The 13,578-nt window shown below is 40.7% G+C and overlaps 1 protein-coding gene across 1 annotated transcript in view; it reads left to right on the forward strand.

Moving 5' to 3' along the window:
- Window positions 1-13,578, forward strand: part of LOC121285634 (mucin-5AC-like) — a 216,452-nt gene that overhangs the window by 160,999 nt on the left and 41,875 nt on the right. Inside the window, exons 113-123 of the mRNA XM_041202273.1 lie at window positions 935-997; window positions 1,367-1,426; window positions 2,203-2,265; window positions 2,640-2,699; window positions 3,619-3,681; window positions 3,936-3,995; window positions 7,521-7,583; window positions 9,324-9,386; window positions 10,506-10,568; window positions 11,499-11,558; window positions 12,402-12,464. Of these exons, the coding sequence (XP_041058207.1) occupies window positions 935-997; window positions 1,367-1,426; window positions 2,203-2,265; window positions 2,640-2,699; window positions 3,619-3,681; window positions 3,936-3,995; window positions 7,521-7,583; window positions 9,324-9,386; window positions 10,506-10,568; window positions 11,499-11,558; window positions 12,402-12,464 (681 nt within the window). The remainder of the gene's footprint in view (window positions 1-934; window positions 998-1,366; window positions 1,427-2,202; window positions 2,266-2,639; window positions 2,700-3,618; window positions 3,682-3,935; window positions 3,996-7,520; window positions 7,584-9,323; window positions 9,387-10,505; window positions 10,569-11,498; window positions 11,559-12,401; window positions 12,465-13,578) is intronic.

The raw sequence follows: 13,578 nt of genomic DNA on the forward strand, positions 1-13,578 counted from the left end.
CCACTGCCTCCCAAGCCAGGTTGGTGACAATGCTGCCCATCCTGTGGTCATAGTGGGGGCAGAGCACATCCCGTTGGGCCTCCACATCCAGCAGTCGCTCGAGGGACCCGTCGTTGAAGTGGGGGCCTGCAGACTTGTTGCCTTTGCTGGCCATGTCTTCCGTGCAGCAGTGGTGAGCTGGTGGCGATGAGCGCTTTGCTGGTGGCTGCCTTTTAAAGATGGAAGATGGTGTGATGCAACAGCCGGGTGATGGCAAGGGGGCGAATGAGACCCCTCCCGCCATGGAAGCAGCATGTTTCGTGGGGATGAATATACAATGAGGCTGACTCAGGAAGATACAGTGTGAATACTTGCCATTTTCATCCATGGGTAGGACTCCATTTTACCCTCCCATGACCGCACTTAGTGCAATTCTGGGAAACTTCTGCACCAGGTAATTAGTTATTGAATAACTCTTGTTTTGTGAAGCATAGTATTGTGTTTTAGTCTGAATCTCCTTTGACCTTTCAATATATTGTAAGTGTAAGCATAGCGTGAGACTGTAAATGGTGACTGGAATCAGTGGCCAGGATTTTCTGGCCCTGTCATGGGTGGGACCCGCCACGGGCGAGGTGGTGCCCCAGCCAGAAGCTCATTGACTTGTGGAAGGACCGGAAGATCCCGGCGGTCGGCGGGTGCAGAAAATCGCATCCATTGTCACAAATTCAATCTTTCACAATGACACTCATTTGATGGAGAGCTTGTTAGTGGTACAGAAGGAATATGCAACTTATAAAATGATGCAATAATGTCCAAGTGGGCACCTTAGTAATAGGGTTTAAACTTTTCTGCACTTTCTTTTGCATATTCCCTGCTGACTGATGTTTAAATCCTTTGAATACTGTCCTGATTCTAATTGGGTGAATTGATTGTGAATATATTTGTTTTCCTTCAGAAGAAACAACTACAACAACAGAGACAACCACCACAGCTAGTTCTACTGCCAGTTCCACACCTGGTGAGTGATGTCTTCTTTCATTAAACATGAGGAAGTAATTTAAAATCAGAACGCAATTACAGCTTAAACTCCCAGTCAGTGAAAACCCCTTTGTCAATCTTGGTTCACGGGTCACATTCTCACTTCAGAAGATGCTGGGATCAAGTCCACACCCAGAGCCTTGAGCACAAAACCTCGCCTGATTTTATAATGTTCTACTGAGTAAGGACAGCTCTGGGACTGAGGTGTTCACTGTTGAATGAGAAGTCCAGTCAAGACCTGCCTGCCTTTTAGTAGAATTAAAAGATCTTGTGTCATTATTTCAAAGATGAGAAGGGTGTTCTCCGGTTTAGGAGTTCTGTGGTTTTGAATATCATTAATTTTTTTCAGTGGGAACAATAACAACAGTGCCACTAACTAGATCTGGCTCAACCACTGGCTCCATAACTGGTGAGTATGGTCCTTTCACTATCAATTGCAAAGCCTTAGAAAGAAGTGGTTTTATCACAGCTTCAGCTCCTCGTCAGTGAAAGACTGTTCCCTGGCTCTACCAGCACTTTCTTCCATTCCAGCCAGAGGGCAGTGTTTATTGGCATAAATGTTGAACATAATTTTGTTTTGATTTATTCCAACAGCCACCTTAGAGCACAAATTTTACTTAAATAAACCATATTGAAATCAGCCTCTCCTCCCTTAGTGAATGGAGCTTACCTCAAAAGGTTAATTGGATCTTGCAGCTAAATTAACATTACATTAAACCACTCCGTACCAATGTAGTCAGCTAAGTTGACAATTGTCATTGAATTTTGAATTAAACACCTTGGTACATGGAAAATTTCTCCAGCTGGGAGAACATTTAATCATTTATTGAATGACTCCTGTTTGGTGAAGGATAGCATTGTGTTCAAGTCTGAATCTCCTTTGACCTTACAATATATTCTATGTGTCAACACAATGTGAGACTATAAAGAGTGACTGGAATCAGTGTCTCAAATGTAATCTTTTGCAATGAAACTCATTTGATGGGGAGCTTGTCAGCGGTGCAGATGGATTACACAAATTGTAAAATGATGCAATAATGCCCAATTGGGTACCTGTAGTAATAGAGTTTAAACTTTTCTGCACTTTCTCTTGCATATTCCCTGCTGACAGATGTTTAAACTCTTTGAATACTGTCCTGATTCAAGTTGGGTGAATTGATTGTGAATGTATTTGTTTTCCTTCAGAAGAAACAACTACAACAACAGAGACAACCACCACAGCTAGTTCTACTGCCAGTTCCACACCTGGTGAGTAATGTCTTCTTTCATTAAACATGAGGAAGTAATTTAAAATCAGAACGCAATTACAGCTTAAACTCCCAGTCAGTGAAAACCCCTTTGTCTGACTTGGTTTACGGGTCACATTCTCACTTCAGAAGATGCTGGGATCAAGTCTGCAGCCAGAGTCTTGAGCACAAAACCCAGTCTGATCTTATAGTGTTCTACTGAGTAAGGACAGCACTGGGACTGAGGTGTTCACTGTTGAATGAGATGTCCAGTCAAGGCCTTGTCTGCCTTTTAGTGGAATTAAAAGATCTTGTGTCATTATTTCAAAAATAAGCAAGGAGTTCTCCTCAGGTTTAGGAGTTTTGTGGTTTTGAATATGATTAATTTTTTTTCAGTGGGAACAACTACAACATTGCCACTAACTACAACTGGTTCTACCAGTAGTTCCACAACTGGTGAGTAATGGTTTCTTCTGTATATAATAGCAAGGCCTTAGACACAGCTGTTATTTTTCAACTGCAGCTCCTTGACATTGAACGTCCATCCTTTGCTCTTCTAGCAACTTAGTCCATTCTTGATCAAGGACAGATGTTTTTTGCTTAACTTGAAATAAATCACAATAAGATTTGTTTAAGAGAAACTGAAACTTCCTTAAAAGTGACCATTGATGTTAGTGTCTTTATTCTTAGTGAAAAGAGCAAGTTTCAAATGGGTGATTTAATAATGCAAGGAATTTACAAATGCTGAAAGTGGTAGCACGTAGGCATCACCAAGGACCATTATTTATAAGATGGTGATCAGCCTTCAATGAATTCTGCTTTTATTACCTGGACATTCAGGAATTGATTCCAGATGGGTCTGCAGGTATTCAGCTGTTGAATAACAGAGTATGAATTGTGAGTGTCCACAGTGTTATTGCATTCACATCTCAACCTGTGACACAAGTGTTTTGAAGAATAGTGTTGTGCCCTGGTCTGAAATTGTTTTTGGCTTCCAAAGTGCACTAAAATTTTAAGTGTCAGCACAGCCTTGGACAATGATGTGCTGTATAGATTTAGTGTTTCAAATATGACTTTTGAAAATGATACCCACATGTTACCCGCTTGGGTGCAGGCACAATGGGCAAAGTGGCCTTATTCTGTGTTATAACAGTTCTGTCATTCTGTGGTGGAGAGCTTGTCATTCACGCAGATGGAAGACACAACTTATATTGAGGCAGCGTAATTGATTGGGGACCTGGGGTAAGAGATTTCAAACCCATAGTAAACTCTCTTTTAATTTGTGTAATAACGGATGATTCTTTTGAAACTGTCACAATACTGTCCCAATTCAGAATTGAATATAGCAACTGTAAATTATTTTGCTCTTCTTCAGAAGAAACAACTTCAACAACAGCAACAATCAGCACTTATGGGTCTACTGCTAGTTCCACAACTGGTGAGCGTATTCCTCTCTTAATGAGCATGAAACATTGTTTGAACTAGTCCAGTACCTTAAGCTTCAACTCAATTATTTCCTTCTTTGAGACCTTTGTCCAAGAAGTATTTGGTTGATGTATTATAATTTTACCCTGAATTATTTTCTTATATTTATTTAACATAGATCATATGATCTTATGTTGAAAGAACATAAATGTTCTTCAGGAATTGAGTCAGAATTTTGTGACTTTGAAAACCTTTAATATTTTTCAGGATTAACAGCTACACCAGTGTCACCAACAACAACTGGCTCAACCACTGGCTCCACAACTGGTGAGTGATGCTGCTTTAATTATCAATTTCAAAGCCTTAGATACAAGTGGTTTTTATCACAGCTTCAACTCCTTGTCAGTGAAAGTCTGTTCCCTTGCTCTACCAGCATTTTCTTCCAATCCAGCCGGAGGGGAGTGTTTATTGGCGTAAATGTTGAACAAAGTTTGTTCTGATTTATTTCAATAACCATCTTAGAGCACAGATTTTACTTAAATAAATCACATTTAAATCAGCCTCTCCTGTGAACAGAACATATGTCAAATGGGTAATTGGATCTTGCAACTAAATTAAACATAACCTTAAACCATTCAGCACCAATGTGGTCAGTTAAGGTGATAACCCTCATTGAATTTTGAATTAAACATTGTGATACATGGAGAATTTCTCCAAATGGGAAACCAGGTAATCATCTATTGAATAACTGAGAGTAATACCTATTTTGTAAAGGATAGCATTGTGTTCTAGTCTGAATCTCCTTTATACTTCCAATATATTCTAAATGTCAGCATGGTGTGAGATCGTAATGGGTGACTGGAATCAATGTCTCAAATTCAATCTTTCACAATGACATTGGAGAGCTTGTCAGTGGTGCTGATGGAATATTGTTTAAAAATGGCAGGATAATGTCCAATTGGGCACTTGTAGTAATAGGTTTTAATCTTTTTTGCATTCTCTTGCAATCTGTGTATTCCCTGCTGACTGATGTAGAAACTCTTTCAATATTGTCCTTTGAACATGCCAAATAGGAGCAGATGTAGTTCATTTGGCACCTCGAGCCTGCACCGCCTTTCAATAAAAGACCTTAGCTGGTTTGTTTGTGCTTCAAATTCCACCTTCCCTTCTATTCCCAATAACCTTTGATTCCCTTGCCTAACAAGAATCTATCTACCTCTGCCTTAAAAATATTCAATGACACCGCCTCCACCATCTTCTGAGGCAGAGTTCTAAAGTTGCACAGCCCTCTGAGAAAAAAATTTCCCCTCATCTCTGTCCTAAAAGGGCAACTCCTAATTTTGAAACAGTGCCCCCTTGTTCCGCACTCACCCACAAGAGGAAACATCCTTTCCAGATTCACCCTGTCAATACCATTCAGGGTCTTGTATAGTTCAATCAAGTCATCTCTCACTTTTCTAAACTCCAGTGGAAACAAGGCCAATCTGTTTCACCTTTCCTCATAAGACAACCCACTCTTTCCAGGTATCAATCTAGTAAACCTCCTCTGAACTGCCCCCAACACATTTACATCCTTTCTTAAATAAGGTGACCAAAACTATGCACAATATTCGAGATGCAGTGTCACCAATGCCCTGTATAACTGAAGCATAACATCCTTACTTTTATGTTCAATTCCTCTAGTAGTAAAGGAAAGCATCCCATTAGTCTGCTTAATTTCTTGCTGTACCTGCACACTAACTTTTTGTGACTCATGAACTAGAACACCTAGATCCCTTCGCACCTTGGAATTCTGTAACCATTCTTGCTTTAAGTCATACTCTACCTTTTTACTCTTCCTGCCAAACTTTACATTTTCCCACATTATACTCCATCTGCCAGATTTTTGCCCATTCACTGGACCTATCTATATCCATCTGCAGCCTCATTATGTCCTCTTCACAACATACTTTCCTATCTATTTTTGTGTCATCTGCAAATTTAGCTACCATGCTTTCACTCCCCACATCTAAGTCATTGATGTAAATCGTAAAAAGTTGAGGCCCCAGCAAATACCCCTGTGGGACTCCACTCATCACATCCTACCAATTAGAAAAAGACCCATTTAAGTATATACTCTGTTTTCTGCCAGCCAGCCAATCTTCTATCCATGCTAATGCATTACCCCCTACACCGTGAGCTTTAATTTTCCCCAATAAACTTTGATGTGGCACCTTATCAACCGATAAATTGATTAAACATGATTTCCCTTTCGCAAAACCCATGCTGACTCTTCCCGATTATCATGAGTTTCTCTAAGTGCCCAGCTATAACCTCCTTAACAATCGATTTCTACACCTTCCCAAGCAAGACCTTAAGCTAACTAGTTTCCTGTTTTCTGCCTCCCTCCATTCTTGAATAGAAAGGTTATATTTACAACTTTCCAGTGTGATGGAAACTTTCCAGAATCTAGCGAATTTTGGAAAATTAACACCAACGCATCTACTACCCCATTTGCCACCTCTTTTAAAACACTAGGATGAAGTCCATCAGTATCCAGAGACTTGTCAACCCACAGTACCACTTTCCTAGTGATTGTAATTTCACCATGTTTCCCTCTCCCTTCCACCTTCTCATTCACATCTGTTATTGGAATGTTTTTATATCCTATAACGTGAAGTCAGAAGCAAAAAATGTATTCAGTTCATCTGCCATTTCCTTATTATCTACTATTAACTCCCCATTCTCATTCTCTAGGGGATCAGCATTCACTTAACTTACTCTTTTCCTTTTTAAATACCTGTGGAAACTCTTGCTATCCTTTTCTACATTTCTAGCTAGCTTCCTCTCATACTCTAATTTCTTTCTCTTGATTAACCTTTTAGTCATTCTCTGCCGTTCTTTATATTCTGACCAATCATCTGACCTGCCACTCATCCTTGCAGAGTTATATGCTTTTTCCTTAAGTTTGATGCCTTCCTTAACTTACTTAGTTAACCATGGATGGTGGATCGTCCCCTTAGGATTTTTCTTTTTAGTAGAAATATATTATTCTGAGTATTCTGAAATATCACCTTAAATGTCTGCCACTGCTCCTCTATTTCTCTATCCCCTAGCTTAGTATCCCAGTTCACTTCAGCTAGTTTAGCTTTCATGCCCACCTCGTTGCCCTTATTTAAGATTAAACTGCTAGTCTTAGACCCACTCTTCTCCCTTGCAAACTGGATGTTAAATTCAATCATATTGTGGTCACTGCTGTCTAGGGTTGCCTTAACTCTGAGGTCATGAATTAATCCTGTCACATAACACATTACCAAGTGTAATATAACCTGCTCCCTGTTTTGTTCCAGAATGTGCTTCTGTAACTATCTCGAAAGCATTCTATGAAATCTTCATTCTGGCTACTACTGCAAATTTGTTTTTTCTAGTTTATATGTAAATTAAAATCACCCATGATTATTGCTGTTCTTTTATCGCAAGCACCCGATATTTCTTCTTGTATGCTTTGTCCTAGGTTGTGATTACTGTTAGGGGGCCTGTAGACCACTCCCACTAATGACTTCTTTCCCCTACTATTCCTCATCTCCACCCGAACCGATTCTACATCCTCATCTCCTGAACCAAGGTCATTGCACCAATGCCATCTTGATTAACAGTGCTACCCCTCCACCTTTACCCAGTTTACTATTCTTCTTGAATGTCATATAACCCTCAATATTCAGGACCCAACCCTTGTCATACTGCAGCGATGCCTCCATAATGGCTGTCAGAACATATTTATTTATTTCAATGTGGGTCATCAATTCATTCACTTTGTTATGAATGCTATTCAAGTTGGGTGAATTGATTGTGAATGTATTTGTTTTCCTTCAGAAGAAACAACTACAACAACAGAGACAACCACCACAGCTAGTTCTACTGCCAGTTCCACACCTGGTGAGTGATGTCTTCTTTCATTAAATATAAGGAAGTAATTTAAAATCAGAACACAATTACAGTTTAAACTCCTGGTCAGTGAAATCCCCTTTGTCTGACTTGGTTCATAGGTTCATATTCTCACTTCAGAAGATGCTGGAATGAAATCCGCATCCAGAGACTTGAGCACAAAACCCAGTTTAATCTTATGTTGTCCTACTGAGGAAGGGCAGCACTGGGACTGAGGTGTTGGCTGTCTGATGAGAGGTTCAGTTTTGACCTCCCTACCCAAAAATTTTAACATCATTTTTGCTTTCAAGTGTACTTAATCTCTCAATTACAATGTGACATGAAGAGCTCTCATTTGGAATGAATTTCATGTCAAATTTGATAGTGTACTCAAAGCTATCCAGTGAACTCAAAGCTATCAAAAGTGCTCAGTAATCTGCATTTAACAATACGAGGAAATGAATCACTTAAATATCTGAATTTATTCAGTTTATCATTTTGTCCAAACCACCTGATCCCCAGCAGTTCTGAATTCATTTTAATCTTAAGGTCTATACTTTCCATCCACACATCCCTCAGGTCTCAGGGTCTAAATTCTCCCCAATCTCCCTCCACCCACTCCCCCACCAATCGCTCCAATATCAGGATATAAACTCTCCCTTCTTTCTCCCACCCCCAGAATCGATTCCACTCCCCCTCCAACCTCCAAACTCTCCCCCTCTCCAGCCTCCAAACTCTCCTCCTCTCCAACCTCCAAACTCTCCCCCCCTCCAACCTCCAAACTCTCCCCCTCTCCAGCCTCCAAACTCTCCTCCTCTCCAACCTCCCCCCCTCTCCAACCTCCCCCCTCCAACCTCCAAACTCTCCCTCTCTCCAGCCTCCAAACTCTCCCCCTTTCCAGCCTCCAAACACTCCCCCTCTACCACCTCCAAACTTTCCCCCTTTCCAGCCTCAAAACTCTCCCTTCCCTCCAGCTTCCAAACTCTCCCCCTCCCTCCAGTCTCCAAACTCTCCCTTTTATCCCACCTGTGTCCAAACTCTCCCCCGCTCATCCCGCAGCCTCTGGGACTCGCCGACCTTCCGGGCCTTGGACTCGCTGACCACTCCCCTGATCCCTCTGGGCGACCTCTCTTCCCAACCTCTCTAGGTGACCCCACCCCCCAACATATCCTGACACCCCCATGACCTCTCTTGATGACCTCCCTCCTCCCTGAACTCCACAACACTTACCTTGTTGCCATGATCCTTGCTGCTCCCGTGCTGACTTCAAATCTATACCAGAGCTGGCTGGAAACTGTCACTTCCAGTTTCCAGCTGGCCCTGTGAACAGTGATCTCTGGTTGGTGGTGAAGTGAGGGAGGAAGGGAGAGGAGGGTTGAAACGAGGGGAGGGTGGAGGAATGGAGGGGTGGGGGAAGGACAGGAGGGTACAGGAAGTAGAAGGGAAGGTGAGGGGGCAGGGGAATGAGGGGAGGGGGAAAGTGGATGGGGGGGAGGGGAGAGGTGTGAAAGGAGGGAGGAAAGAAGGGATGGGAGAAGGGGAGAGGAATAAGAGGGGGTTTGGGGAGCGGAGTAAGGGGTGTGGTGGGAGGGATGGGGAGAGAGAAGAGAGAAAAAATGCAATACATTTAATATTACCTATTTGTGCACTCATTTTAAATAATTGAATGTACATCAAGTCTGTCACTTCTCCCTAAACTGTCCCAGTTCGAGTGGGATGTATTGGTTCTTAATGCTTCTGTTTGTCCTTCAGAAGGATCAGCTACAACAACAGGGACAAGTACCACAAGTGAGACGACTGCCAGTTCCACAACTGGTGAGTGATATCTCCTTTCAATATATGTTAGCAAGTCTATTAACACAAGAATGGTTTCCAACTTCAGCACCTTATCTGTGAAAGTATATTACTCTCTTCTGCTCAACAGAGGTGACAGAGGTTGGGTAGGGGTGTGGGGGGGCTTTGATCCTCCACACTGTATACATAATCAGCTGGGACTTAGGAATATTTTGACTGTATATGGTCACATTTGTTGCGATCATTGCAGGATGGCAATTAATGACAATGATGCCAGTTGACAGCTGCCATTTGAGGTCGCAAGTATGTTCTGAGTGAACATGATAGCGAAATGGTCAGTTCTGAATGAAAAAGAAACAGAATGATAGCCAGATGATTGCTTCTGAGTGCAAGTGATTTCAAATAAATACAAAATTATTGCTTTTGAGAACAATTGAGTTCAAATGATGACAAAATGATTGCAATTGTGTACAGCTGACATCAAATGAACATTGTTGAAAGCAAATGTCAATGATATGAAAAATATCAAGTGGGACTTCTGCCTTTTAGTGGAATTAAAGGTTCTCATGCATTATTTCAAAGATGAGTAGGGAGTCCTCCTTAGGTTCCTCAATCAATGTTTATGCTTGAACCAATATTTCTAAGAATAGATTTTCAAATTGTTTTTTTTGTGATCTGTGTGCAAATAGATTGACAGCTTTCCTACATTTCAACAGTGACTACTGATCAAAAGTAATTCCTTAGGCAGGATATGAGTCATTGGGCGGGCGTAGTCAGCGTGGGTGCGAGGGAACGCACAATGAAAGCTCCCTGAAGGAAGAGAACTGCCTCAGGGGACTGAAGAATTTCAAACCCGACTGAAATATCGCGCGATGATGTCGGGACGCTCGTCCAACATCATCTCGCGTTATTTTGCGGTTGGGTATGTCAGGAACGTGCCCGCATGCTAAACAGAAACTCCTGCGGCTGTAGAACACTTTGGGTCATGTCAGGCACCAGAAAAAATGCAATACATTTAATATTACCTATTTGTGCACTCATTTTAAATAATTGAATGTACATCAAGTCTGTCACTTCTCCCTAAACTGTCCCAGTTCGAGTGGGATGTATTGGTTCTTAATGCTTCTGTTTGTCCTTCAGAAGGATCAGCTACAACAACAGGGACAAGTACCACAAGTGAGACGACTGCCAGTTCCACAACTGGTGAGTGATATCTCCTTTCAATATATGTTAGCAAGTCTATTAACACAAGAATGGTTTCCAACTTCAGCACCTTATCTGTGAAAGTATATTACTCTCTTCTGCTCAACACTGGGCCCAAATCTTTTTGAGTGATGTGATGTAACCTAAATATAAGATTTTCACATATTTCAAGCCCAATATATGTCATAAAAGCAAAAAACTGCGGATGCTGGAAATCCAAAACAAAAACAAAAATACCTGGAAAAACTCAGCAGGTCTGGCAGCGTCTGTGCAGGGGAACACAGTTAACGTTTCAAGTCCGAATGACCCTTCAACAGAACTAAGTAAAAATAGAAGAGAGGTGAAATATAAGCTGGTTTAAGGCGGGGTGGGACAAGTAGAGCTGGATAAAGGGCCAGTGATAGGTGGAGATAACCAAAAGATGTCACAGAACAAGGCAAAAGAGAGATATGAAAATCCTGATGGAGAGAAGAGCGATACTTCTTCAAGGTAGGCATTCCTTGAAGAGAAGTGGCAGTCAATTAAACACTAAGATAAAAGCAAAAAACTGCGGATGCTGTAAATCCAAAACATAAACAAAAATACCTTGAAAAACTCAGCAGATCTCACAGCATCTGCGGAGAGGAACACAGTTAACATTTCAAGTCCAAATGACCCTTAAACAGAACTAAGTAAAAATAGAAGAGAGTTGAAATATAAGTTGGTTTAAGGGGGGGATGGGAAAAGTAGAGCTGGATAAAGGGCCAGTGATAGGTGGAGATAACCAAAAGATGTCACAGAACAAGGCAAAAGAGAGATACAAAAATCCTGACAGAGAGAAGAGCAATATTTCTTCAAGGTGGGCATTAAAAAGATTGCCTTGCGATGAATGTTCATTAAAGCAGGTTTAGGAATTGCATTGGAGATTTGAATATGATTAATTTTTTTCAGAGGGAACAGCTGCAACATTGCTACCAACTACAACTGGTTTTACCAGTGGTTCCACAACTGGTGAGTGATGGTTTCTTCTGTATATGATAGCAAGGCCTTAGGCGAAAGTGTTATTTTTCAACTTGACAGTGAACGTCCATTCCTTTGCTCTTCTAACAACTTAGTCCATTCCTGATCGAGGTCAAAGGTTATTGGCTTAACAATTGATCAAACCTCTTCACGATTTATTTCAAAAATAACTGTAAAACTTCCTTAAAAGTGTCTTTTGAAGCAAACCTCTGTATTGTTAGTGAATGGAAGAAGTTTCTGATGGGTGATTTGATAATGCAATAGAATTTACACATGCTGAATGTTATATTTTGGTAGCCATCACCATAGACAATTATTTTTATCGTGGGGACAAGCTTTAGTGAATTCTGCTTTTACTACCTGTATATACAAGAATTGACTCCAGATGGGTCTGCAGGTGTTCACCTATTGAATAATCAGAATATGAGCTGTGAATCTCCACAGTGTTGTTGCATCCACATCTCAACCTGTGACACGTGTATTATGAAGGATAGCGTTGTGCTCTGGTCGGAAATTGCTTTAGGCTTTCAAAGTGCACAGGTATTTTAAATGTCAGCACCATCTTTGATGAAGATCTTCTGGATGGATTCAGTGTCTCAAACATGAGTTCCAAAATGATACTCACCAGGTGGACAGCTTGTAATTTGTGCAGATGAAATACACAACTTGCATTATGGTAAGACACTGATTGGGCATCTGTAGTAAGAGTTTTCAAACCCCTTGTGAGCTCTCTTTTAATCTGGGTGGTAACTGGTAATTCTGTTGAAACTGTCATAATGCTGTCCCAACTCAAAATTTTATGTAGTGGTTATAAATTCTTTTGCTTTTCTTTAGAAGAAATAACTTTGACAACTGTAACAAGCACCATATATGAGACTACAACCAGTTCCACAACTGGTAAGTGAGATCTATAAACATGAAACATCCTTTGACCTAGTTCAGTACTTTCAGCTTCAAATTAATTATTTCCTTTTTTCAGACCTCTGTTCTATTTTTTTGAGCGATGTATCGTGAATTTACACTTAATTATTTTCTTCTAATTATTTAACCCAAGTCTTGTCACATTATGTTGAACGTTCACAAATGCTCTTGAGGAATTGAGTAAGAATTTTGTGGCTTTGAATGGGCCTTAGATTCTGGAAGAGTCCCCAGGGATTGTAAAGTAGCTGATGTAACACCTTTATTGAAGAAAGGAGGGAGACAGAAAGCAGGAAATTACAGACCAGTTAGCCTAATGTAATCGAGACATTATTAGAATCCATTATTAAGGAGGTTATAGCAGGATACTTGGAAAATCATAATTTGATCGGACAGTCAACATGGATTTCTGAAAGGTAAATCATGCTCAACTAATTTGTAAGACTTTTTTGAGGAAGAAACAAGCAAAGGGGATAAAGGGGAACCTGTAGATGTGCTGTACTTGGATTTCCAGATGGCATTTGATAAGGTGCCACATCAAAGATAAGATTATTTGGTGTAGGGGGTAACATATCAGCATGAATAAAGGATAGGTTAGCTAGTAGGAAGCAGAGAGTCCAGATAAATCTGCCTTTTTTGGGTTAGCAAGCTATAACTAGTGGAGTACCACAGGGATCAGTACTGGGGCCTCAAATATTTACAATTTACATCAATGATTTGCATAAAGGGATAGAATGCATAGTAGTTAACCTTGTTGATGATACCAAGACAGGTAAGAAAGTAAGCTGTCAAAGGAGGTAGAGAGTCTGCAAAGAGATCTAGAAGATAAAGTGAGTAGGCAAAAAATTTGGCTGATGGAAAATAATGTGGTAAAATGTGAACTTGTCCACTTTGGCAGCAAAAGCAGAAAGGCAGTGTACTATCTAAATAGAGAAAATTGCAGAAGTTGATTTACAAAGGGATCTGGGTGTCCTGATACATGAGTCACAAAGTTAGTATGCAGGGTCAGCAAGTGATTAGGAAGGCAAATGGAATGTTGACATTTATTGCAAGGGGAATGGAATATAAAAGTAGGGAAGTTTTATTGGTGCTG

Source organism: Carcharodon carcharias, chromosome 13 (genome assembly GCF_017639515.1).
Source record: "Carcharodon carcharias isolate sCarCar2 chromosome 13, sCarCar2.pri, whole genome shotgun sequence".
NCBI classification, from domain to species: Eukaryota; Metazoa; Chordata; class Chondrichthyes; order Lamniformes; family Lamnidae; genus Carcharodon; species Carcharodon carcharias.